The 26,472-nt window shown below is 45.0% G+C and overlaps 1 protein-coding gene across 4 annotated transcripts; it reads right to left on the minus strand.

Annotated features, from left to right (window-relative positions):
* Window positions 1–545: 545 nt before the first annotated feature.
* On the minus strand, window positions 546–25,753 carry SSX2IP (SSX family member 2 interacting protein). Of its 4 annotated transcripts, XM_069981534.1 has the most exons (15): window positions 25,614–25,753; window positions 14,149–14,218; window positions 13,271–13,369; window positions 11,226–11,368; window positions 10,323–10,532; window positions 10,127–10,237; window positions 8,069–8,204; window positions 7,520–7,595; window positions 6,215–6,392; window positions 5,967–6,117; window positions 5,747–5,883; window positions 4,674–4,847; window positions 4,429–4,540; window positions 1,193–1,334; window positions 546–686 (listed from the first exon to the last, which is right to left on the minus strand). In XM_069981534.1, the coding sequence occupies exons 3-15, from the start codon at window positions 13,317–13,319 to the stop codon at window positions 650–652; spliced, it is 1,656 nt and encodes a 551-aa protein (XP_069837635.1). In that variant the 5' UTR covers window positions 13,320–13,369; window positions 14,149–14,218; window positions 25,614–25,753; the 3' UTR covers window positions 546–649. The 4 variants fall into 4 exon arrangements, with proteins under 4 accessions (XP_069837635.1, XP_069837634.1, XP_069837633.1 ...); XM_069981533.1 differs by lacking the exon at window positions 14,149–14,218 and having other exon boundaries at window positions 25,599–25,753; XM_069981532.1 differs by lacking the exon at window positions 14,149–14,218 and having other exon boundaries at window positions 25,614–25,752.
* Window positions 25,754–26,472: the final 719 nt, after the last annotated feature.

A 26,472-nucleotide genomic window follows, 5' to 3' on the forward strand; every position in this document is an offset into this window, starting at 1 on the left:
ATTTTCGGCTACTACTCCCAACGTGCAAGCTATCAGAGCATGATGGGAGCGGTAGTTACATAATAGTCAACCTCAGATTCAATGGCTCTTCATCTGGGATTCTGGAACTGCTGAGTGTCACAGCTCATGATCATTTATATAGGTTTACACCTCAAGATCAAAGATTTTACATACCCCCCAAACCAGTGGGAGACCTATCAGGGCATTAAGTTGGGGGTCTGGCCCACCAGCAGGCACATTGCACCCCAGTATAATTTTTCTTCAAATATTTGCAAGACTAAACTCCATCCAGATATATGTATGAGACATCAAATGTGTTTAGCCAGTGTAAGGCCATGATATTTGTCTAAACCTTATTCCCTGAGAAAAAAGAAAAAAAAAAAAAAAAAACATTCCGCATTCAGCTGTAAAATCCGCATCCGGGACATACATACACGGGCCCCAGGCTGGAGCGCGCCAGCTGGTAACCAGAAAAGGTACCACACAGGCTCCATAATCCATGTGCACCACAGGCAGGCAGTGAGATGCATAGCAGGAGAAACGGATCAGACCAGGGAGATATGTATTCATTTACACAACCCAGAAACAAGGCCACTGGCCGGCGTGTGCAAGTGCGGAGGACGAGCCAGTAATACAGTCTGCCCGCGCCTCATAAGTCGCTGCCATTAGAGTCAATTCGAGTAGATCTGGATGAAGAAAAAAAAAAAGAAAGTGAATATGGTAAAAAGGAAAGAATTCACACAGCTGCAACTCAATATACAGTTTCAATTCTTAATAAGAGAAAGATTTTAAGCCAAATCTTGTGTTACTACATCTGCACAATGTCTTTATGTAATTGAACAGCGCCATCTGCTGGACATTCATATGTATTGGTCTCTCTGATTGTACAAGTAAAGAAAACCTTATAGAGATGAGCGACCCTCGAGCACTATCAGGTCCGTCCGAACACAAACTCTCGGCATTTGATTACCGGGTGGCTCAAGAAGTTGGATGCAGCCCTAGGAAGTCCTGGAAAACAGCCAAATGCCAAGAGTTTGGGTTGGGACGAAGCAGAACATGCTCGAGGTTCCTTCATCTCTAAAGTAGAAAGCATGCCGGTATCCCCCCCCCAACATGGCATATAAACCTCCATATAAACTAGTGGACATAAGGTGGAATTTTGTACTTTCTGCGCAGTCCAGAGGACACGTACCTGTAGCTGTGGACGGATTGTTTGGAGGCAGGAGTAGCTGGCAGTGATTTCCCAATGTTTCTTGTGATATTGCCTAGAGGTGATGGGTGACTGTTACTTTGAGGAGACTTAGATTGGCTAATATGGGACTCTTGATCAGGGCCTGAAAAAGCAACAATAAAGCAACATTTTTACAAAAAGTTTAGTCAGAGCTACTGGTAACACAGCTAGTGGACAACATGTGACCTTGCGCTTTACTGCGGTAAGATATACTCAAAGAGATTCCCTGTGGCAAATAACACCGGCCTTCATTTCTCTGTAAGAAAGGCCTCAAGGAGGTGTTTCTACCCATATGGATTTACTATCCCAAATGATAATCGGTTACGTACATGGATAGCCATTGCTTTCAGTGGGACCTGTGTAATGATTCATTTCCCCTCTGGTAATGCTGTAGGGGAAATTAATCACATACTTGCCAATATTAACCCCTTAAGTGCTGGGCTTGAAAAGGCCTTAAAGGGGTATTCCCCCCAAGAGCTAAAAAAATGAAATGCTCCCAAACCTAGCCGGCCTTACTCACCAAGTCCCCCTGAGTATTTTGAGATGGCTGTGTCGGTGTAGCAAAGCTGAGTTGGAAGTGACGGTGTAGCAGAGCTGCGTTGGCGATGACGGTGTAGCAGAGCTGAGTTGGCGGGGACGCCGGTGTAGCAGAGCTGAGTTGGCGGGGACACCGGTGTAGCAGAGCTGAGTTGGCGGGGACGCCGGTGCAGCAGAGCTGAGTTGGGGACGCCGGTGTAGCAGAGCTGAGTTGGCGAGGACGCCGGTGTAGCAGAGCTGAGTTGGCGGGGACGCCGGTGTAGCAGAGCTGAGTTGGCGATGATGCGGGCGATTGTGAGGGGCGTAGCTTGTCGCGGGGGGGGGGGGGGGAGCTAGTCGCGGGCAATCGCGGGGGGCCCGAGCTAGTCGCGGGCGATCGCGGGGGGCCGGAGCTAGTCGCGGGCGATCGCGGGGGGGGCCCGCGGGTGAGTGCGGAGGCTATGCTGCGGGTGAGTGAGGGATGCCACAGGTGATGGGAGGGGGGGGGGGCGGTTGGTTGTGGGGCGGGGGGCTGTGTGCTGCGGGTGAGTGCTGCCGGGAGGCTCTGGACACACTGGGTGAGCTCTGGGCTGGGGGTGACCGGGTGGCTGCTGTTAGAGAGGGATGCTGTCACAGCTGCGCTGATCACTGTCTCCCTCTGTAACAGCAGCCACCGCATCAGTGTTCTCAGTCACTTCACTGTGCTGGGACCGAGGACACGTGATGCCGACACGGAGGGTGGGGGCCAGGAGCAGGGAGCGTGTCAGAGTGGACTGAGGTCTGATGATTCTCTGCAATCCATGGAGGTGAATGCAGCTGGAGAACAGCAAAACTGTGCAGAATCCATAATAACGTTATATTGGAAAGATGGAAAGCTACGGATGGGCAGCGTATTAATGCAAAAATAATTTTGGGGGGAATACCCCTTTAAGGACCAGGGTCAATTGTTGCTTTAGCGTTTTCGTTTTTTCCTCCTCACCTTCTAAGACCCATAACACCTACAGGGCCATGTGAGGGCTAGATTTTTTCAGGAACAGGTGTATTTTGTAATGTTGGCATCTTTCAATGTGCCATAAAATGAATGCGGGAACCCCCAAAATATCATTTAAGGGGTGAATTTGGGTCACAAAATCGTATGCAAATTTAGGGGGGGATGATTTCCATGTTTACATAATGCACTTTACGGTAAAACTGCCATTTTTTCTTTATTCTATAGGTCAGTCTGAACACTGCGATATGCAGGTTTACTAGGTTTTCTAATGGTGCGTTTACACGTAACGATCATCGTACGAATTTGCGCGAAAACGATTGAATTCTAACGATAATCGTACGTGTAAATGCAGCGAACGATCAAACGACGAACGATACATCGCTCATTTTGATCTTTCAACAGGTTATCAAATAGTCATTCGTAAAAAATTTGCAAATAGTTCCGTGTGAACAGTCGTTCGCCGATTTAACCAGTGTGAACAGTCGTTCGCCGATTTAACCAATGTGTGAGATAGGCTTAAGCGTTCGCAAAATGATCGCAAAACGAATTTTCCGTACGATATATCGTACCGTTTAAACGCTGCTCGTTATGAAAAAAAAATCGTTACTCCGACATTGTTAATCGTACGATCGGGCCAATTATCGTTACGTGTAAACGCAGCATAACATTTTGCTATTTTTTATTAGCAGTAACACTTTTTTTTTGCAAATAGGTATATTTAAAATGTCCCAATTGTGACTCTTATAGCGCTTTTATTTTTTCTCCTATGGAGTCATTTGGGGCGTCATTTTTTGAGCCATGATCTCTAATTTTTATTAGTAACATTTTTTTCTAGACCAGACGTATTGATCGCCTTTTGCTAATTTTTTTTTTATACATAAAATGTTATTTAAAAAAAGCAATCCTTGCGGTTTACCATTTTTTGTTCATGCCATTCACTGTGCGGGAATAATATTGTTTTATTTTAATAGATTGGACGATTACGCACACTACGGTATATTTTGTTAATTAACTTTATTATTTTTATGTGTTTTATATATAAAATGGGAAGGGGGGGGTGATTTTCACTTTTATTGGGGGAGGGGCTTTGGGACATTTATTAAAAGCTTTTACTAATTTTTTTTTACATTTTAATTCACCTTAGGGGACTTTTACATTCATACATTAGATCAATAACACTGATCACTGCTATAGCATAGCAGGAATCAGTGTCATCCGCGATCACCTGATACAGCCTGCCTGTGGCAGGCTGAATCGGAAGATGGAAGATCAGACAGAACAGAGGCAGTCAGGCCATGCGATTGGGACCCCCGCAGACACACTGCGGGGGTGCCGATCGGTAAGTGACCGGAGATGCTCCGGTCACTTAGACTTAAAGGGGTTAATTGAGGTTGAGGGCCTGGCTGCAGATAGCAGCCGGTCCTCACCCGCTATGGGGCGAGCTCAGCTCGTGAGCCTGCTCCACAGCCCGGGACCGCGCCAGGGCGTACATTTACGCCCTCCTGCGTTAAGGCCCAGGCAGTGGGGGCGTTCATGTATGCCCATTTTACGGAATTCCTGTGTACATCATACACTGTAAAATCTACTTTATCCTTTACATTACCACTTCAATGTTATCAATTCCCATAACTGAAAGATGTGTAACGGAAACAAGTTCCTAGACCTATCAGGTACATAAGGTGCAACTTACTTAAGGCACTTATAGACGGGCAGTGCTCGGAGCTCTTCCGGTCAGAAAACAAGGTCATGTTTAGAAACTGGTGTTTTAGCCACAATGCTCGATCTTCCTCAAACATTTTTCTCTAAGGGAAAAAAAGTTAAAGAAAACCTTGTGATTATGTGCAGAACAAACAAGGCCGCCATGGAAAATCATACAGTGGTGATGGAGCGCCATCTAGTGACAGTTTGTGTATTACAGGGCAGACGATAAATTACCTCATGGCCCAGCCGGATTGCGGCTTCGGTGAAGTTTCTTCTTTCCTTTTCAAAGTTTTTCTTTTGCTCACTGAAGAGTTTCCATTCTTGCTGGAGCCGCTCTTGGTCTTCTAGGAGGTAGCAATCCTGCAGCAGGGTGGAGGTATCGTCATCACTTGCTACAACAACCTGTTGCTGTATAAAAATATCATCATTAGCTAAAGTTTAGCCTAGAAGATGAGAATTGTGTAACTGGCCATACACCTGAGATGGCTATGAACAGAGTACTTGTTCACCTGACAAGTCATCTCTCTTGATCCTTCCATACATATAGATCAGGAGAGTGAAACTCAGGTCCGCCAGCTGTTGCAAAACTACAAATCCCATCATACCTGGGCAGCCAAAGCTTTAGCTTTCGCTGTCCATGTTTATGCGGCCTATGTTGGGGTCTTTATATACCATCATGGCTTCCGTTATAAAGTCAGTCATGATGGCGCTGCCAGATCAGCTGGACATATGATAACTGTGCCTGATGGACTTTACAATGGGTTTTGTTGACTTTCACTAGTGGTAGCCATTTTGACAGTAAAAATAGAACTTCATACTGTGCCAATAGAGGGAATGTTCTGATGGCAGTGAGAACACAGCCTTACTCATTGAACAAATCACATGTCAAAACCACTCAGCAGAATCAACTTATTATTAGGCAATGTGTGATATTAAAATGTGTACTTGGCCACTTTTCAACTTTTTTCACAGCATATCAGATCTAAGCAAATACTATTAAAAAGTAACAATGTCAGTGTCTCCTCTTTGCTTCTAATTAAATTTCAGAATCAGTGCTTTGTGATGTCATGTAATGTGCACCACAGTCCAATAGATGGCAGCAGTGCACCAAAAAGAAAATGCTCCACAAACACTGCAGACTGTAGTGCGGCCATTCTGTACCCTACATCTAAACTTACCCTTGGCCTAGTGTTGTCTTCTCTACATATTACCTCCTCATCTAACAGACTAAATTGGAAAGTACTGTAATTTAAAATGATGTCTAGTGTAATCCAGATTAGAAGGCCACATGGTTATAGCATCCATACCTGTAAGAGCTGCTGCTGGTTCTTTATGGTTTCTTTACAACTCAGAATTTCTTCTCTTAATAGCTCAAGTTCCTTTTCGTGGTCTTCCTTGGAAATCAGGCCTTTGCGGTCTGGGGATATCACACGTACTTGAGAAGCTGCCAACAGATCAGATATATAAGTATATATAGCTATAAAGGTGAGGAGCTGCATGCAAACAATGAAGGTGCGGACGACATACCTTGGTGGTCCAGCTTCTCCACATGACTCTTCAGTATGCGCCACTGCTGACGGATGCTGTTTACCAGCTGCTCCCGGACCGCCTCGCATGATAACTCAACCAGGTTGTCTTTGCTGGAGTCTGCAGCATCATCTTCCCCATCTGAAGCCACCTGAAAATGTGCAATATCCATCAGCATCGGTTATCACCAACCAACATTGTAATTGGCCACGTAAGGAGGCATGGATAGAAGGGGACATTACACGTACTGGGCCTAGGCTATCCTCTAGTTTCTCCTTAGTCCGAGGCTTCTGCGGGCTGAGGATGGAGATCATTTCTTTCTTCATTTGCTGTAGGACTTTCTTCAGTTCGGCATTCTCCAGCATTAGCTGCTTCTGCCGCTGTTCATAGTCGCCGAGCAAAACCTTGTACATCTCCTCCTCATTTCTGAAAGGACAAAATGCACATTACGCCCCGTCTACAGCCGGGGAAACTCATAAAGTTACACTATGGATCTATTTATACCAAGTTCACTGAACACCCTGTGAATCTCTTCCAATATACAGGCTATACATATGGCCTCCAATTTATGCTGCTGTATGACAAACTATTATTCTTTGCTATTCCTCACCATAGGTAACAAGAGCTGTATACTATGCAGTATACAGTCCAAGCAATAGAGATAGATGGTAACCCCCGCTCAATGTGACACAGGGGGCGAGTACTTGCAAATATCCACTGGTAGGTGGTGCACAGTCCCAAAACGGTTAGCACAAGTCTTGTACATTAGTAAAAAAAGAAGCCGGAAGATGCGTTGTAAGCTGGAAGATGCGTTGATATGCAAAAGAGCAGTCGCTTGCTATTTGTTATGCGCTTTTTTTACTCTACTGTTGGTCTTAATAAAGCATCAATCTAAGGACTTGTTGGTGAGTGCAGCCCTCTTTTTTTTTTTTTTTTTTTTTACTAATGTGCAAGACTTATGCAGTAGGTTTCCTTTGTAGAACCCACTTGAATTAAAAAGAGTCATCAGTAGTTCTAGTGGCTGGAGAAGGTGGATACAGCAGTCCCTAGTTGCTAACTAGGCTTTTCAATACAGTGAAAACTTACAGGGAACCCGTTACCATGAACATGCTACTCAAGGAGGTAGCAGAGTGGATTTTTAAATAACTTTATGGGAAAAGATTTAGTATAACTTATAATTTATAGATTGAAATCTCTGATGTTTTCATGCTAAAGAGTCCTGTCCATTAAGTGACTCCGCCCACTGGACTCCTCAATACAGAATAATCAGGGATTTCAGTCAACAGGTTATACTGAATCTTTTCCCACAAAGATATATATCAATCTGCTCAGTTCTTCCTGCTCTATAATATGATGGCTAAAGATTTGACAGCATTGTTTTGGTGACAGGTTCCCTTTAAATTACTGTATCATTTTGCATATATCAGGACATTAAGCGAAAGATGCCCCAAATCCCTCCACAACACGGCATCAATTTGGAATGAGGTCACATTTTGCAGTTTTTTTTTTTATCTGAAATCCTCCTCCCACTTATTTTTGCCCTTTTCACTCACTTGGCGTCTGTTTTGCTCGTTCTCCAAGCCATCCTCTTGCCATCAGCTCGACCCACATAGTTAAGCACATCGATGGCTGTTTAAAAAAAAAAAAAAAAAAAAAAAAGGTTAATACTCACAAAGTACTTGTTTTGTAATTCCTCTCATGCCCAGAGTTATAAAATTTAGAGAGAACAGGGTATGAGAGAACCAGTGATCCTTCTTGTAGCCATCCAAGCCTAATGCTAAGGCCTTTTAATGGACTCTGTAAACTGTTCAACAATGGTGCTCGCTTATGGAAAGTACTGGCCTGTCTAATAGGGCCCCATGATAGCTATAGCTAAACCCATTAGAAAAAAGTGATGAAACCAGCGCTTTCATCAGGTACAGCTGTCCATGTTACATGTAAGGGAGTATCCCAACACTTCCACCAGCTGATGTTGGGAGAATAAAAGGTGAAGCATGGAAGAATTCAACATGGCGGTAAGATAAACGGTGACTTCAGATAACAGTAATGCTCTGTAATGAGATGTATGGTAACATGTGGATTGTGTATATGTGGACACCTACAGATCTTCTTGTCTCTCTTGTCCATCACCAGCTGGTACAGTCGCTCCTTCAGTTTGTTATACTCCCGCTCCTTCCTCTTCATATTATGATTGTGCTGAGTGGAGCGGCTGGTAATGATGTTCTGCAGCTTCTGAACCTGCGAGTAACACACGAGAAGCATTGACATGTGTACTAAACCCCATTACATGGAAAGCCTCCCATCACCTTTATGGTGTCAGCATATCATAGAGCACAGTAAAGTATAATGCACTGGTATAATATATACATATAATATATATACATATAATATACCAGGTATAGTAATCCCTGTCCTTAATGGGGCTACAATATTATTTCTTTGCAGAACACACAGATCTATCACATAGGACGACATTTGCAGTGCAGGTTCAGCTTTTTCAGCTCAGAAAAATCTTTACACTGCAGATGAGTCAGTAACAGAGCACAGCACTAGAGCGGACAACTAGCTGCTATATTTGACAGCCTGCATTATGCTTATGGAGCACAAGACACAGGCTGCATATTACAATAGAGAAGAAATTAATACTGTATACCCTGCAACTTCTACAATCTATTAGAAAACACCTAGTGTAGGGAACCGGCTCCCTTCTACTCTATAGCTACTGAAGCATCAGTTAACAGGCTTAACCTTTATGCTGAATGGAGTTCTGTGATTTATGTAAGAAGTCAGAATTGGGCAGCTGGAGGTGTAAAATAACTAGGTCATACTCAAAACCATTATGGATCTTCAAAGGCAAACTCACAACTGGATGATTTCATTAAAAAGTCACAGTAAAATTGAGTAGGCGGGCTGCACGAACGATCCTTGTATCAATTGTACGCCCATGGAAACTGAAAGCACAGATAAGTATATATCCATGCTGTCAGTTTCCAGATCACACAAGCAGTGCATACTAACTTTCAATGCTACTGTGTGAACAGGCTTTCCTGGCTTGAAGATACAGCGGCGGCCCAAGAGCAGGATGGGAAAGTGGGATGCCGGATCACACAGCAGCACAGAAGGTAAGTATGCACTGCTTGTGTGATCTGGAAACTGCTGTACGTTTCCCCTTGCTATTAGGCGCACAACTCCTGATCCAAATCCAAGATCCAAAGTCCAAAAGATGCGATCAAATGAGGATCAGGTGTTTTCACGATCTTTGGATGATCAATGTCACTTTTACATTGGCTGATTATCGGCTGAAGGAGCGTTTCTAGCAACCTCCTGGCTGATATTTGGCCCGTGTAAAAGGCCTTTAACTCCTAGCACTGTCTGATCAGCTCTGACAATATATCACACTGTGGCTCGTCCCCCCTCGCTCCTGCTTAACTCCCAGTCTGTGCCATAGGCTCCATTCTATGGTCAGTTCATCCACCTGCCACCTGAAGAACGAACCCGTTCACCAAGAACTGTGCTTTTACTGACCTCAGTGATGCACGGCATTATGGCTGACCACTGAGCAGCTACATAACTTATGTTTTCGCACCTAAACTGTTTCTATGGAAAGGTCCCAAAGCACATTCATGTTTGCTGTGGACTTCCCTTATTGTTGTCCTATCACTTGCGGTGAAAAAGCAGCTGTGTACAAATGGGCGATTCTCCCTTTTTAAATTCAACTCTTATTTAGGACACTGCAGACTCATGGCATAAATGTGTACTTGAAGTTGAAAGGGTACTTCACATGAACGGGGGTCAGAAAGTTATATAAATTTAAAGTTTAATTCTATTTAAAAAATCTCCAGTCTTCCAGTACTTATCAGCTGCTCTATGCCCAGCAGGATGTGGTGTATATTTTCCAGCCTGACACAGTGCTCTCTGTTGCCACCTCTGTCCATGTCAGGAACTGTGCAGGTTTTCTACAGTTCCTGACATGGACAGAGGTGGCCGCAGAGCACTGTATCAGACGGGAAAGAATACATCACTTCCTGCAGGGCATACCGCAGCTGATACGTACTGGAAGACAAGTCTATATAACTTTCTGACACCTGTAAGTTTGAAAGAAATAATTAGGGAACTATTTTTATAAGGGTAATGTGGGAGGACACCACCACATGACTAACCTCTTCTTTTTCGTTCTTCAGTAGCTGGAGAAGGTTGTGGTTTTTACATTGCTGCTGTCGTTCTCTCTCTAGGAGAGCTGCGTTTTCCCGTTTTATCAGATCCAGCTGATCCTGAGGTTATACAGAGAACATAGAACGCATAAGGAACCTGAAATATCAGAACATTACCAATAGGAACACGGTCCGCGTGTCTCACCTTTAGTTTGCTGTGACTGTTGTGCAGATGCTCCAAGTCGCTGTTGACTTTAAGGAGCTGCATTTCTGCATCTTCTCGCCTTCTTAGGTCTCGGGTGTGTCGCTGGATCAGCTCGTGGATACAGTTCATAATAGACACTACATGCAGCCTCCTACCGCCACCATTTTTGGACACAGTTTGCAATGAAGGAAACCCCAACGTTATAAGCTCCTATATGAACAAGAAGCATCATTGTAATATGAAACAAGAAAATTCTAAATATGTAAATGAAAACACAACGTCTATCTAACATCCCTTATTGATAAACCAGACTTATAGGGTAGCTCAGCAAAAAAAAAAAAAAAACCACACATCAACCAGTGTCAGAGATTTGTAATTTACTTTCACAAAATTTACTTAATTTACTATTTAAAAAAATATCAAGTCTTTCAGTACTTATCAGCTGCTGTATGTCCTACAGGAAGTGGTATTCTTTCCAGTCTAGAGAGCAGGAGAAGTTTTCTATGGGGATTTTCTACTGCTATGGACAGTTCCTGACATGGACAGAGGTGGCAGTAGAGAGCACTGTGTCAGACTGGAAAGAATACACCACCTCTCTGGCTCCACTGCTTCTGCATGTACTCTGCTGCTCCGATCCCCGATTTGCATCCACTTCTGGGTTTAGAGACTACCACCAAGTGGGTCAGCTATGTCATTTCTTAAGATCCAAAAACGCCTGCACACCGGAGCAACTGGAATACAGGCAGCATTGCAGGAGCCAAGGAGTAGGAGTGTGATTTATTTTTTCACCCACCCAGTCCTAGCTGGACAACCCCTTTAAGCTGTCACGGTTTTTACTACATTTTCCTGTGCAGATCATCATTATTATTTCTGCTGATGCAGATGTAGGAAAACCGTACTCACCTGGTCAATGTAAGTTATACACTGCTCTACGTTGTCTTCATTACAGAACTCTTGAGACATTTTGGCCATGTTAAATGGGGGCTGTAGGAGGTTCGGGGAAGTCATCCTGGGCTCAGAGTTGTATCGAGATATTATTCTGGTTTCTTGAAGAAATGGACAAAATGCATAATGATTAACCCAGAATAAGACAACTGAGCATAGACAAAGCGTTCAGCACCTCAAGAGTGATCAACCACAAAGGAATTCCTCCAGACGCTGCAAAAAACAGATTACTATATTAACTGGCCTCATGGTGCGTTTACACATAACAATTATCGTGCGAATTTGCGCGATAATAATCGAATTCGAACGATAATCGTACGTGTAAACGCAGCGAACGATCAAACGACGAACGATACATCGCTCATTTTGATCTTTCAACATCAAATAGTCGTTCGCAAAAAATTCGCAAATCTTCAAGGTGCAGCTCCGGTATATACACTATATACAGTGAGATAAGATTCTTCCGCATAAGCCGGGATTCACAAGACCACAGAAAGCTGAACACAAAAACATTTATAAACTCCTCTAAAGTTACAGGATCAGATTCCCTTTTATTTCTACGCAAGTCCCACTATTCCCAGTGCCTGATGTCTTGCATGCATCCATGTATAATTCAGGACCTTTAAAACACCCATTGACACCAGTTTAAAGAATTACTACTGTATTAGGATATAGATTTAAAACCATTTACTAAACTGTATCTTGTGATTAAGCCTGTTTCATAAGCCCCTGGCATGGAAGCACTTCAGTGTCTGAATGTATAGCTTATGATGTCTGTTACTGCAGGTTCTGTCCTGGGTTAGAAACTTTGTTTAAAGCGAATGTACCAGCAGGTATATCACTAAGATTTTTACATGAATAGGCGGGGGATGCTGGTGCCGTGGTCCGCTCTATTCCCGGTCACCGACCTGGCCTGAAGCACAGGAAGCAGACCCACCCACAGGAAGCAGACCCACCCACCTCCATTGGCTGTAATGTCACACTGGGGGTGGTCTGGCAGCCTCCGGCTTCAGGCCGGTGACCAGGAATAGACCGAAGCTGTGCGCGGGCACAGGGCCAAGTACAAAAGGACCACGGCACCAGCATCCCCACACCGGTGCCAGTCTATTGATGCAAAGATCTTAAAGCGATGTACCTGTCGAAGTCTTCACACCGGTACTGATCAGGAGAGCTAATGGGGAGAAGATGCGCTGCAGCGCGTCCACTCATTGCTTAGTAAGGGTATGTTCACACTGAGCAAATACATCGGAATTCCACCACAGATCTCTCCGCCGCAGAATCCTGCTGTGCTCAGTGTCCTGCTGTGAGTGAATGAGAGGGCGCGCGCTCCTCCGCTGCCGCCCCTCTCCGCTTAAAGTAGTAACATGTCACTTTTTTGAGCGGAGAATAGCGGCTGCGGAGGAGCACGCGCTCTCCCATAGATGAGCTATGGGACACTGAGACAGGCGGGAATTCCACCTTGTTTACTCAGTGTGAACATACCCTTAGAAAAAGGGTCGCGCTCCATTATAAGTCTGACTTTTTAATTTTTTTCTAACTAACTTTCTGCAACACAGTCCTCTCCCCGCTTGTTCTCCCGGTCAGTACGGGTGTGAACACTCAGAGCCGGACCAATCACAACTTTTGACTCGTCTCGCAGTGAAATCCGCTGCAATACGGATTACTATTAAAGTCTACGGCACTGCATTCTCACAGCAGATTTTCATTCATATAGTATCATAGCTTTGTAAAAGTTTGGCATTGTGCTGCTATGATGACACCGTGCTCACCTGTCCGCGCTCCCCCTGGAACCATCCAGCTTGCTTCTTCTGGACCCCCAGGCAGTGACAGCATCGGCCTTGGTGGGACATTACAGTGATTGGCAAGCTGGAGAACGCCGGGGAGAGCGTGGATGGATAAGCGTGGTGTCTTTATTATTTTTTAGCAATAGCAGTCAGTGAACAGTCCATAACTTATAGCATCAGCTGCACAATTTATGTGACCCAATGGGAATGTAAAATTACCTGATTCTGGCATGTTTCCTGTCCTCCAGTCACCCATAGCCTCCCACATGCAGGTCAGTGATATCCGGCAGAGGGACACACCATCTATGGAGACATTCTCTAGAATAAAAGAAACAAAAAATAAACATAAAACAATAAATTGACAATCCCAATATAAACTAAAACAGACACTGGTGATACATTAGACCAGACACAGGGTACATGAGATCTAGGGCTAAAGAAGCCTGACTGTACGACTGGACAAGTCAAGACAACATGAAAAAAAACCTCTAGTTTCAGATCAACTTGTGCCAATAATTTGTAATTTACTTCTATTTTTAAAAAAAATCTAAAGTCTTCCTGTACTCATCAGCTGCTGTATGTCCTGAAGGAAGTGGTATTTCTTCCCATCTAAAAGAGCAGGAGAGGTTTTCTATGGGAATTTGCTGCTGCTGTGGACAGTTCCTGACGTGGCAGCAGAGAGCACACACCACTTCCTGCAGGACATACAGCAGCTGATAAGCACTGGAAGACGAGATATTTTAATAGAAGTAAATTACAAATCTCTAGTAATTTCTGGCACCAGTTGATTTGAAAGAAAAAATTCTTTGGTGAACTACCCCTTTAACATGTGAACCTAGTATCATGCTTATACAATCACTGAGTAGGAGTCTTCACGTTTTGGTCTGATATATACAATCTTGGATGCGATATAAAACGCCCCTTGTGCCACTTCTATATTGTGCCCTCATTCGTGTGGGTGTAACGCCGCCATCTGGTGCCACCTGATCTATCACAAGTGGGTTAGTTAATGCCGTCTAGGATACACATTAACCCCGACAGCGCCCGCTGGTAAAGAATCAGCCAGTGATGAAACATTAAGCCTCCAATCTACTTACAGCCAACCCTGTTGTGTCCAGATAATCCCCTCCAGATGGCTCCTCTGCCCAAATTAAATGCGTTTCTAGTCTATTGCAGAAATATAGAGAACATGGACACCAGTCATTGTTACTGTATTCCTGAGCTGAGCTATAATATAACACATAGAGAAGTCTCAGGACAAATAAGATGACAGTGAATGTAGCAGTGCTTCCTAGAAGGATCAATGCACTCATGTGCACTACAGGCCCAGTAATAGCTGAACCTAGAGACTATAGGGGATAGATCTACATTTATAAAAACTATAGCACTGCCACAGTCTTAGGGCCCTATTACACGGGACTATTATGGTGCAAAAAATCGTTATATCGTTCGAATTTAAACGATAATCATTTTGTGTAATTGCAGGCAACAATCGAAACATCGTTCGTATGTCATTGATTTAGATCTGAACCTAAAATTATCGTTAATTGTTCGCTGTAATGCCACATTCGTTCGCTCAAGTTCCGCATTTGTTCCCTAATCGCTCAGTGTAATTGCACATTGTCCATTGTTTTGCTGGAATCAGATGGAGTAAACGATCATAGTAACGATCATTTATCGTTAGTCGTTAAAAATCGCTCCGTGTAATAGGACCCTTACATGGGTGCCTGACTTACAATGAATTTCTCAGTCTCAAACAGTCTAGACAGAAAGAGGAGCATTTCCTCATACCAACCATTTAGATCTCTTCTCACCGTGTATAAACATGTGGCTGTGTCAGTACAGTAGGACAGAAATTTAAAGGGGTACTCCAGTCGGGAAAAAAATTCTTTTAAAACAACTAGTGTCAGAAAGTGCTAGAGATTAGTATTTTACTTCTATTAAAAAAATATCTAGTTTTCCAGTACTTATCAGCTGCTGTTTGTCCTGCATGAAGTGATGTATTCTCTCCAGTCTGACACCGTGATCTCTGCTGCCACCTCTGTCCATTTCAGGAACTATCCAGAACAGTAGCAAATCCCCATAGAAAGCCTCTCCTCTCCTGCCCTGGACAGTTTCCGACATGGACCGAGGTGGCAGCAGAAAGCACTGTGTCAGACTTCCTGTGGGACATCCAGTACTTATCAGCTGCTGTAATACTGGAGATTTTTCAACAGAAGTTACAAATCTGACGCTTTATGGCACCAGCTGATCTGAAAGAAAAATATTTTCGCTTGATTAATATGATGTACATGATGCCCGGAGTATCAATAATCTGATCAATTGCACACTGTCTGTAACTATGGACTGTGCACGGACCATGGGAATAAGGCATTATGACACTGTCACACTAGGGGTGTTTTAGGTTTTTTTAGTTTAGTTTTTTTCTTTCACCTCCAGACTATTAAAGCTATTAAAAAAAAGGAAGTGGCATGGTAACCCAGCCTTATTGTACTGTAAATTCTACACAAATTCCCTGAAAAAAAAAAGAATGCTAATAGTGCAGGACGCCCAATGAGGCCGCATCCTCTCACGGGGGCAGTCTCTTTTTACTTAAAATGTTACTGACAGATTTGTACGGCCAAAAATCACCTTCTCATGTTCTATGAATCAAGCTCCAACCCAGCTGAAGGGAATGGTCACACTGCCACATCCATGACCAGTAACGCGCTCCTTAGTGGTTATATGGACAGTATAGAGACATCCCATGGTGTATGCATCCTTCCTGCTATATATTATGGATCTGTAGGACCGCGGCTGCTTCTAGGAAATAAGGGCAGCAAAGGGACATCACTACTTGGCTCTACTGGTTCTTACTAAATCAGGGATGGGGGGCACTCTTTGTCCCTTCATATACTATAGTGCAGTCTATAGGTGGAAGAGAGGAATAGTGCTACATAACCACCACAAGAACCACAACAACCAAAGAGGAGAAAAAGCTTATTGCCTCACATGTAACAATTGTTACCATCAGTTTGTTTCACAGTGAGGATACTATCACACGGAGGGATTTTTAATGATTAACGACTAACGATAGCAAACGAGATTGTTTACCGTTAAACTGAAATCCTTCACCATATTACACAGAACGATAATCGTTAGTTATGATCGTTACTATGATCGTTTATTCCTTCTGATCCCAGCAAAACAATGAACAATGTGCAATTACACCGAACAATTAGTGAACAAATGCGGAACTTGAGCGAACGAATGTGAAATTACATACAAATGATTTTTCGATCATTGCCTGCTATTACACAGAACAATTATCGTTTAAATGCGAACAATATAACGATTTTTTGAACGATAATCGTCCGGTGTAATTGGGCCCTAACTATAGATAGAATAAAGCAGATTATACACATGTATAGACACATACGCTGCCATAATCACACAGTGACGCCTATAGGATGCAGAGCTCAGGAACTTCAGCTCAGTTGTGGACAGACAGTGAATGCAGCTCTGCTAAACTAACATAAGACTAGATTAATATAAGGAAACACCACAAAGCTATAGAAGAAGGTAAATATTCTCTGACACAACACAGCAGCACTTACAGCAGATGACAGCTCCTCAATGTCAGGGACTGTGTGCCGTCTATCTCCTCCAGCATTTACCACCCTGTGCGGGGAGATAAGGAGCTTATACGAGGAGCGGCCCACAAGGCTCACCCCGCCTGGGGCTAAAGGTCGGCAGCTAATAAAGCTTCCTCCTTCCCCTGGACAAGGATCAGACTCATCCTCGCTCCCCATTCATCTGCCCGGGGGTCGCTCCAATGATATGTTGGTGTGCAACCTATAAAGCATGCACACCAACATATCATAAATAGCTTGAGGTCTATAGGTTTTAGAGCACAGGTGTCAAACCCGCAGCCCTCCAGCTGTAGCAAAACTACAATTCCCATCATTCCTGGACAGATTTAGCTTTGGTTGTCCATGCATGATGCCAGAGCTGTAGGGCTGCAAATGTGACACCCCTGTTTTAGAGAACAATCTCTATAGGGGCCTCCTGGCTCTCTCCGATGATGTTGAAGGAGAGAATGGTCAGGCATGTCAGATCCTTTTGTTCTCAGGGAGATAAGCGGACTCCTCCCCCTCTCCATTCACAACATAAGAATGCTTAACTGGGCTGTACAATCAAATATATGGAGCGAAGAGGAGACCAACTTATGTAAGAAGTGACTGCCCACTCCAATCACTGGCCGCAGTGCTGTCCCATCTTAGTCAGCGATCTGCGGAGGCGAGCTGGTCTCCAAAGCAGGGAACACAGGACAACACCAAGGGAACACAGAGAGGTAAACATAGGCTCTTTATTATTTTCTATATACTTGCAACAATATATAAAAACTTTTCCCATGCTGGTGTACCCCTTTAAAGTAATTGCAATACACAGCACATCCTGAGGACAGGGGTTGCGCTGTTTCTGGAAGAAAACAGCAATGTTTTTCTAATTTTGAACACCCCCTTTAAGAGAATATTACCACATTCATACATTACACTGACAGCCATCGATTTCATTTGGAACTCTAAAAATCACAGCGATTGAGGCCCAGTCACGTGTTGTGTCCCCCTTGACAGAATTGAATGCAGCAAAACACCATGCTACACTGTAAGTCAATGGAGTTTGTCATATAATGCACTTATAGTGTCCTGTTAACACTGGATACCACAGCACAGATGTTAGGAGACCCCAAGACAGGGGGCGTCAAACTCACCGCCCTTCAGCTGTTGCTAAACTACAGTTCCCATCATGCCTGGACAACCAAAGCTTTAGCAGCTGAGGCACTACATACTGGGCAGTGCGCTGATTATAATGAACCACTGAGATTGCGTGCCGCCATACAGAGCTCACGCACATTGCGTGCCGCCATACAGAGCTCACGCACAGATACTGCAGTTATTTCCCCAGTGACTACTTTCTCATTTAGAAATCTATAGACTCAGCAGAGGCTAAAAATAAGGCCAGGGGCCAAAGGTCAATGGTCCCATCCTCCTTATAGACAGGTGATAGGAGATGACATCCTCACCTGTCCTGGATGGGATCCTTCCAATGAGTTACACCATAAAGCTACAGGATAACTACCGGGGGCATCAGCTGGATAAACAAGGAGCTGTCCGTCTGCTGTCACTGTGGGGGCATCTGCTCAGGGAGGGGTCCACATAAATCTCTACATCCCAGAATAAATAAGGGGTCCCGCGTTACATGACTTCTGGAGACCATTCCCACCGCCATCTTTTCTGGTGTTTACATCTGTACTGACGGGCAATGCCAGATTGGTGCGGATACCGATCAGATAGTGACTTATTTACAAGGAGTTGAGGACCAGCTCTTCATATTGGGTTAAAGGGGTTATCCAGCGCTACAAAAACATGGCCACTTTTCCCCTCTCTTCTCCAGGTCAGATGTGGTTTGCAACTAAGCTCCATTTACTTCATTGGAACCGAGTTCCAAACCCCACCCGATCTGGAGACAAGAGTGGTGCAAAAGTGGACACGTTTTTGTAGCGCTGGATAACCCCTTTAATATTGCAGTGGAACTCCTCTTCCCATGGGTGGTGCACGAGTTGTGTCACTGACATATACAGGGCTAAAGGTCTGAATCACTGGACCATGCCCTGTGCTCCCCAGGATACAGCCGCTAAGGAGCTTCTGTGCAACAACAACTCCCAATGTGTCTATGGCTGCCGAGGAGCAATGGGAGCCTCAGCTTTGCATCAGCCAGGGAGCTGCAGGCTGGAAAACACTAGCTTCTAAACTCTATTAGGCTATACAGTGCTCCCTCAACATACGATATTAAAGGGGTTGTCCTGCAAAAATCTATTTCTTTCAAATCAACTGGTGTAAGTTAGATAGATTTGTAATTTACTTCTATTAAAAAATCTCAAGTCTTCCCATACTTATTAGCTGCTGTATGTCCTGCAGGAAGAGTTGTTTTATTTTCAGGCTGACACAGCGCTCTCTGCTGCCACCTCTGTCCATGTCAGGAACTGTCCAGAGCAGAAGCAAATCCCCATAGAAAACCTCTCCTGCTCTGGACAGTTCCTGACATGGACAGAGGTGGCAGCAGAGAGCACTGTGTCAGACTGGAAAGAATACACCACTTCCTGCAGGGCTTACAGCAGCTGATACGTATGGGAAGACTTGAGATTTTTAAATAGAAGTAAATTACAAATCTATATAACTTTGACACCAGTTGATTTGAAAGAAAAAGATTTTCGCTGGACAGCCCCTTTAACCCCTTAAGGACAGAGCCTGAAATGGCCTTAAGGACCGGAGCAAATTTTATGAATTTGACCAGTGTCACTTTATTCATTAATAACTTCGGGATGCTTTTACCTATCCGGCTGATTCTGAGATTGTTTTCTCGTGACATATTGTACTTCACATTTCTTGTAAATTGGAGTCGATACTTATAACGAATCTTTATGAAAAAACCCAAAATAGCGTGAAAAATTGTGAAAAAATGCATTTTTCCAACTTTAAAACTTTTCTGCTTATACAGAAAATGGTTATACCACATAAATTATATATTAAATAGCATTAGCAACATGTCTACTTTATGTTGGCGGCATTTATTAAACTATATTTCATTTTTTTTAGACAATAGGAAGCTTAAAACATTAGCAGCAAATTTCCAAATTTTCAGTAAAATTTCAAAATCAGATATTTTTAGGGAACTGTTCAGGTTTAAAGTGTATTTGAGGGGACTGTGTGTTAGAAAGCCTCACGAAGCACCCCATTTCAGAAACTGCACCCCCTAAACTCTGCAAAAGCACATCCAGAAAGTTTTTTAACCCTTTAGGGGAGTCACAGAAATAAAAGCTAAGTGTGTAAGAAATTTGAAAATTTTAATTTTCTGTGCAGAGATTTTATTGTAATCCAATATTTTTCATAATTATAAACCTATTACCAGAGAAATGCACCCCAATATTGATTGCCCCATTTCTGCAGTTTATAGAAATACCCCATATGTGGCCCTATTGCGCTATTTGACGCAACCACAAGCCTCAGATATAAGGGAGCGCCTAGTGAATTTCAATGGCTCCGTTATTTTTGGTCATTTTTGACTGTACCACTTCAGGTTGGCAGAGGCTCTGGGGTGCCAAAACCTAAAAAACACCCCTAAAGGGACACCATTTAGAAAACTACACCCCTCAAGGAATGTAACAAGGGGTGCGGTGAGCATCTGGACCCCACAGGTGCTTCACAGATTTTCCAAACAATATGGCTTGAAAAAAGACTAAAGTATTTTTTACACTAAAATGTTGTTCTAGCCTTCAATTTTTCATTTTCACAAAGGGATAAAAGGAAAAAAAAAAACACAAAACATGTAGCACAGTTTCTCCCGAGTACGGAAATACCCCACATGTGGACATAAAGTGCCAAGCGGGCGCAGGACGAGCCTCCAAAGGGAAGGAGCGCCAATTGGCTTTTGGAAGCTGGATTTCACTGGAATGGATTTCAAGGGCCATGTCGCATTTACAGAGCCCTCGTGCTGCCAAGACACTGGAAACCCCCCACAAGTGACCCCATTCTGGAAACTACACCCCTCAAGGAATCTAACAAGGGGTGCAGTGAGCATATGGACCCCACTGGTGACGGGCACAAATGTGGAAAAATGTGACGTGAAAGTGAAAATTTTCATTTTTTCACTTTCATGGCACAAATGTGCCCGTCATCCAGGGGTCCATATCCTCACTGCACCCCTTGTTAGATTCCTTGAGGGGTGTAGTTTCCAGAATGGGGTCACTTGTGGGGGGTTTACAGTGTTTTGGCAGCACAAGGGCTCTGTAAATGCGACATGGCGTTCATCATCCATTCTAGCCAAATCCAACCTCTAAAATCCAAATGGCGCTCCTTCCCTTCGGAGGCTTGCCCTGCACCCACATGGCGCTTTATGTCCACATGTGGGGTATTTACGGACTCGGGGGAAATTGCTCTACACATTTTGTGTGTTTTTTTCTCTTTTAACCCCTTGTGAAAATGATAAATTCAAGGCTAGACCAACATTATAGTGTAAAAAATTTAATATTTCATTTTCACGCCACATTGTTCCACATTTGTGCCCGTCACCAGTGGGGTCCATATGCTGACTACACCCCTTGTTACATTCCTTGAGGGGTGTAGTTTCCATAATAGGGTCACTTGTGGGGGGTTTAACTGTCTTGGCAACACAGGGGCCTTTTGAATGCAACATGGCCCCTCGAAATCCATTCCATCCAAATCCAGCCTTCAAAAACCAAATGGCGCACCTTCCCTTTGGAGGCTTACCCTGCACCCGCATGGCGCTTTATGTCCACATGTGGGGTATTTCCGTACTCAGGGGAAATTGCTCTACACATTGTGTTTTTTTTTATCTTTTAACCCCTTGTGAAAATGAAAAAATCAAGACAAGATCAATGATTTAGAGTAAAAATTTTAAAAAAATTACACTAAATGTTGGTCTAGCCTTGATTTTTTTCCATTTCCACAAGGGGTTAAAAAAGAAAATGAACACAAAACGTGTAGGGTAGTTTCCCCTGAGTACGAAAATACCCCACATGTGGACATAATTTGCCATATGGGCACAGGGCAAGTCACCAAAAGGACAGAGCGCCATTTAGAGGCTGGAATGGGGGATGGAGGCCATGTCGCAATTACAAAGCTCCTGTGCTGCCAGAACAGTAGAAACCCCCGACAAGTGACCCCATTCTGGAAACTACACCCCATAAGGAATCTAACAAGGGGTGCAGTGAGCATATGGACCCCACTAGTGATGGGCACATGTGTAGGACATGTGCCGTGAAAATAAAAAATACCATTTTTTTCATTTTCACGTCCCAAATGTGGCCGTCACCAGGGGGCCATATACCCGCTGCCCCACTTGTTAGATTCCTTATGGGGTGTAGTTTCCAGAATGGGGTCACTTGTGGGGGGTTTCTACTGTCCTGGCCGCATAGAGGCTTTGTAATTGCATCATGGCCTCCTCTAATGGGAATGGCAGCCATACCTATTTAGCTGGGGAAAAGGGACAATTCTAATTTATTTGGGGGTATTAGGCCAATTATTAGTTTATAAGGTTGGAAATGACAGGTGTCCATCAAATTCAACCTGTGTTGATCCAGAGGAAGGCAAAAACCCCTCGTGAGGCAGACGACAGTAGCCTCATCACAGGGGAAAAATTCCTTCCCGACTCCATAATGGCGATCAGAATAATCCCTGGATCAACGTGACCCCTGAAATAGGAATAAGGGACAGAATTTAGATAATGTAGAACCCCAGTGACGTGTAGTGCGCCTTGGAGCGATCCAGTATGCAGAGGCCGGGGGGATCAGGACAGGTGTCACACTGGTAAATGGTGTCCTTCCTGATCCCCCTGTTACCCCACACTCTGCACTTCTTCTGGGGTCTCCTGTTCTCCAGTGTGGGGGACGTCACCTGGAAAATGTTGTCCTGGTGCGATACGGGGTCCCTCATATCCAGAAGCGCTGGGTCCGCTCCATGGCTGCTAAATATTAGGGCTCTATTACTGCTTCTGATATTTACGGATCGTGACGCAAGCTACAGTAGCTCGGGCAGCGAGGGACCAGAAGAGGGGGTGCTGGTATAAAGGTTATCCCCGTACGGGTGGTGGTGACCTTTATCCAGCAGTGGGAAGATCAGTTCCCGGACGATCTCCCCACTAACTCCGAGGATGGGGGGGGGGGGCATCTGGCGGCTGGATTCGGGTGTCCCTTCCTACATACACTCTAAGGGTACGTGCACACTGCGGAATCGCGAAGGATAACCCTTTGTGCATTCCGCAGTTGGCACCCGCCGGCGGACTGATGCAGGCGCACGTCTCCGTCCGTGTCGTAGACTCCATTCTATGCACGGGCGGATTCCGCTCTGCGTCCAACGTGTTGATGGAATGACGGATAATGGAATCCGCCCATGCATAGGATAGAGTCTATGACACAGGCGGAGACGCGCCCCTGCATCAGTCCGCCGGCGGGTGCCAGCTGCGGAATGCACAAAGGGTTATCCTTCGCCATTCCGCAGTGTGCACGTACCCTAAATCTGTAAGTGTACCCTGAGGTACTCTCACAGAGTTTGTAGAATTTCACGCCATACCGTCATCTCTTATTGGGACGGTACTGGCGGAAAAGACGTGTCTGGGGGGCAGCGTACGCTACGCTACTCCCAGACACGTCACTGGATGATGAGGAGGATGAGGATGAATGGAGGAAAGAAGGATCCCCCCAATTCATCCTCACTGGCTGTTTCGGTGTCGGAGGCAATAATAATGTATGCGTCCGACACCGAAAACACCCTGGGGGCCATCTTTATATGGGGATTGGTATATGGGGTATGTAGTGGTGTAGTGTAAAACTTTATTCAATGTAGTGTGGTGTAATGTAGTGTTTTTTTACGTGTTTTTTACAGTAAGTATACAAAAAAAACCTACGCCAAAAATGGTGTTGCTGATGAATGCCGCACTTATGTTCGGCACTTATAAGCAGACCGTGGCAGTAGGATATAAAAAAAAAACACCCTACGCCAAAAAGGAGGAGTTGCTGATTAGCAGCGCACTTTCGTGCGATGCTGATCAACACTCAGCGGCGATAGGGTGCGGAAAATAGAAAAAAAAAAAATTGGGAAAAAAATTTTTTTTTTTACTACATTCTGAACATCCCTGTAGTGGCTGATACGTGTATTACACTTATCAGCCGCTAGGGGGCAGCAGAGCGCAAGATCCGAAAATAGACGACGCTGGAGCCGGAAAAATACGAAAATAGACGACGCTGGAGCCGGAAAGAGACGATCGGGACTCACGGAAGAAGCCGAAGTCCCAACAAGAGGAAGTGGACGCCGGGAACCCGGAAGACGCCGATCAGGACCCCGGGACAGGTGAGTAATGTACAAATACCTGCTCCGGACCCCTCAGCTACCTAGCTGAGGGGTCCGGAGCAGGTATTTATTACTTGTGGGGACTTTGATCGCCGTGAACGGCCGGGGGGACGGTGGTACCGTGACCACCATTACTTTTTACAGTAATGGCGGTCGGTGCCGTCCTCGGACAGCACCGACCGCCATTTTTTTCCGGGTCATCGGGCCACCGATGGCCCGGAAAGGTTCCGATCGCCGCTATGGGCTTATCAGCCAATAGCGGCGATCGTCGGCATGGGGGGGGTTAACAACCCTCCATGCCGACAGGGAGAGATGGCCTGCTATGTATTATAGCAGGCTATCTCCCCCGATCGGGACCCGGCCGGCCGCGGCGCCCGTTTAAAGGGATGACGTACCGGCACGTCATGGGTCCTTAAGTGACAGTGATCCATGACGTGCCGGTACGTCATGGGTCCTTAAGAGGTTAATTGGTTCCAGGACAACCATTGTATGTTGAGAACAAAGTTCTATGCAGCACAGGACATGTAGTATCACACTATACTCAGAGAATGAATACTAGGCAGCCAACAAGTGCCGGCATCTCACTAATACTGGGGGTTTACCAGTAAAAATGGCCACCTTCATTGGTCGATTATCTAGTTATTCACACATGCCGCAGATCCTGTCTGTAACATTGTATGTCGAGTCTGGTCTCAAGTTACAATGTTAAAAATATTGTATCCTGAGGCCATTGTAAGTAGAGGGATCACTGTAACTGTAAAACTACAACTCCCAGCATGCCCTAAGTGTTGAAGGCACACTGGAAGTTGTAGTTCTGCAACAGCTGGAAGGAAGCGTACGCTCCGAAGAAGCTGTATCCTGAACCCCTGTTGACTATAATGGTAAAACTACAACTCCCAGAGTGCCCTGACAGCCACAGGTAATCAGAGCATACTGGGAGTTGTAGTACTGTAACTAGTGCAGGGATGGGGAACCTCCAGCCTTTTCGTTAAACTACAACTCCCATCAGGCCATGACTGACAAAGCATGATGGGAATTGTAGTTTTGCAGTACCCAAAAGGTTTCCTACCCATGTGCTAGTGCAGTGATGGGGAACCTTTGGCCCTCCAGCTGTTGCAAAACTACAATTCCCATCATGCCTGGACAGCCAAAGATTCGCTTTGGCTGTCCAGGCATGATGGGAATTGTAGTTTTGCAACAGCTGGAGGGCCAAAGGTTTCCCATGGCTGTGCTAGTGCTTCCCAACCTTTGGAAAACTACAACTCCCATCATGCCATAGTGCTGACAGGAAGATGTACCTGGCACCGCTGCTCAGTTATGTATGGCATATATAGAATAGACACCCCATAGTCATCTGTCAAGAGAACCCCTTTAAGTGAGGGGGCCCCACTTTAAGCAATATGGCCCCTCCAGATTCTGATTGGACAAGCATATCCATAAGTAATATCATATAGTTTTCTTCAAGGAATTGCTCATCTTATCGCCATGACAACCAATAACCCCTCATAATGATCAGTGTCTCAGTCCCCCCTGCTACCTATGCCTGACAGTCACTGACTTCCACCTGCTGGAGGACTACCAGGCCCAGCAGTCAGTGCTCCATCCCCTGTAATGTCAAGCACATGCCGCCTCCCCCTCACCAGGCCAGCCGGTACCTGCTCTCCTCCTCCCCGGGATGGACGGGTTCTCGGAGCCCGGGGTTTCTCGGCCTCCGGCGGTTTATAGTCTCGTCCCACCAACTACCGGCCCCGCAGGCCTGAGCGGTTACTAAGCAACCAGAGAGCGGCGGGCGGGACCTGACTGGTCACCAGGCAACCAGGGAGCGGAGGGGCGGGGCTTCAGCACCTGTTACGCGGCGCGAAGACTGCCGGGAAAAGAGCGAAGGCACCTGCCGCTGGTGGGCGGAGCCTTGATGACGAGAGTGACGTAATGCGGCGTCAGTGTGTTCTCCTACCTGCGGCCGCACTACATCTCCCATCGTCCTGTGCGGGAGTTGTATTTCTGGAATAGCTGAGGAATATTTATGTTTTGTCGCCTTTTATTCTATTACATCATAATATTGTAGCTTGTGACGTCATTATGTTATTTGTCCCCAATGCTGTGATGTCACAGAGCACCAGGTGACCTTACTGTATGTTATTTTTATGTATTTTCTCTTCTGTGACGTCACAGTGTTCATTACCCCTGTGCTGTGAGGTCATTTTCCAGGATACAGACACTAGAGAATATAATGTAAAGATTCCGCAAGCTTTGCTGGATCGTCTGTGTTTTATAGTGATTTGCATTTTATTACATGAAATACAGGGTCGTTTACACGGCCGTGCACGGACGGCGCTCTGCGGACACAGTTTAAACGTTTGCGATAGTGTACTGACACAGCCGCATGGCTGTGTCAGTACACTAGCGCAGATGTTTAAACTGTTGAGGAGCTCCCAGGTCCAGTCCGCAGAGCACCGCCCGTGTACGTATATGGAATTGTACGGACATGTGAATGATCCCTTATGGTGCGTTTAC

Source organism: Dendropsophus ebraccatus, chromosome 8 (assembly GCF_027789765.1).
Source record: "Dendropsophus ebraccatus isolate aDenEbr1 chromosome 8, aDenEbr1.pat, whole genome shotgun sequence".
In the NCBI taxonomy this organism is placed as follows: domain Eukaryota; kingdom Metazoa; phylum Chordata; class Amphibia; order Anura; family Hylidae; genus Dendropsophus; species Dendropsophus ebraccatus.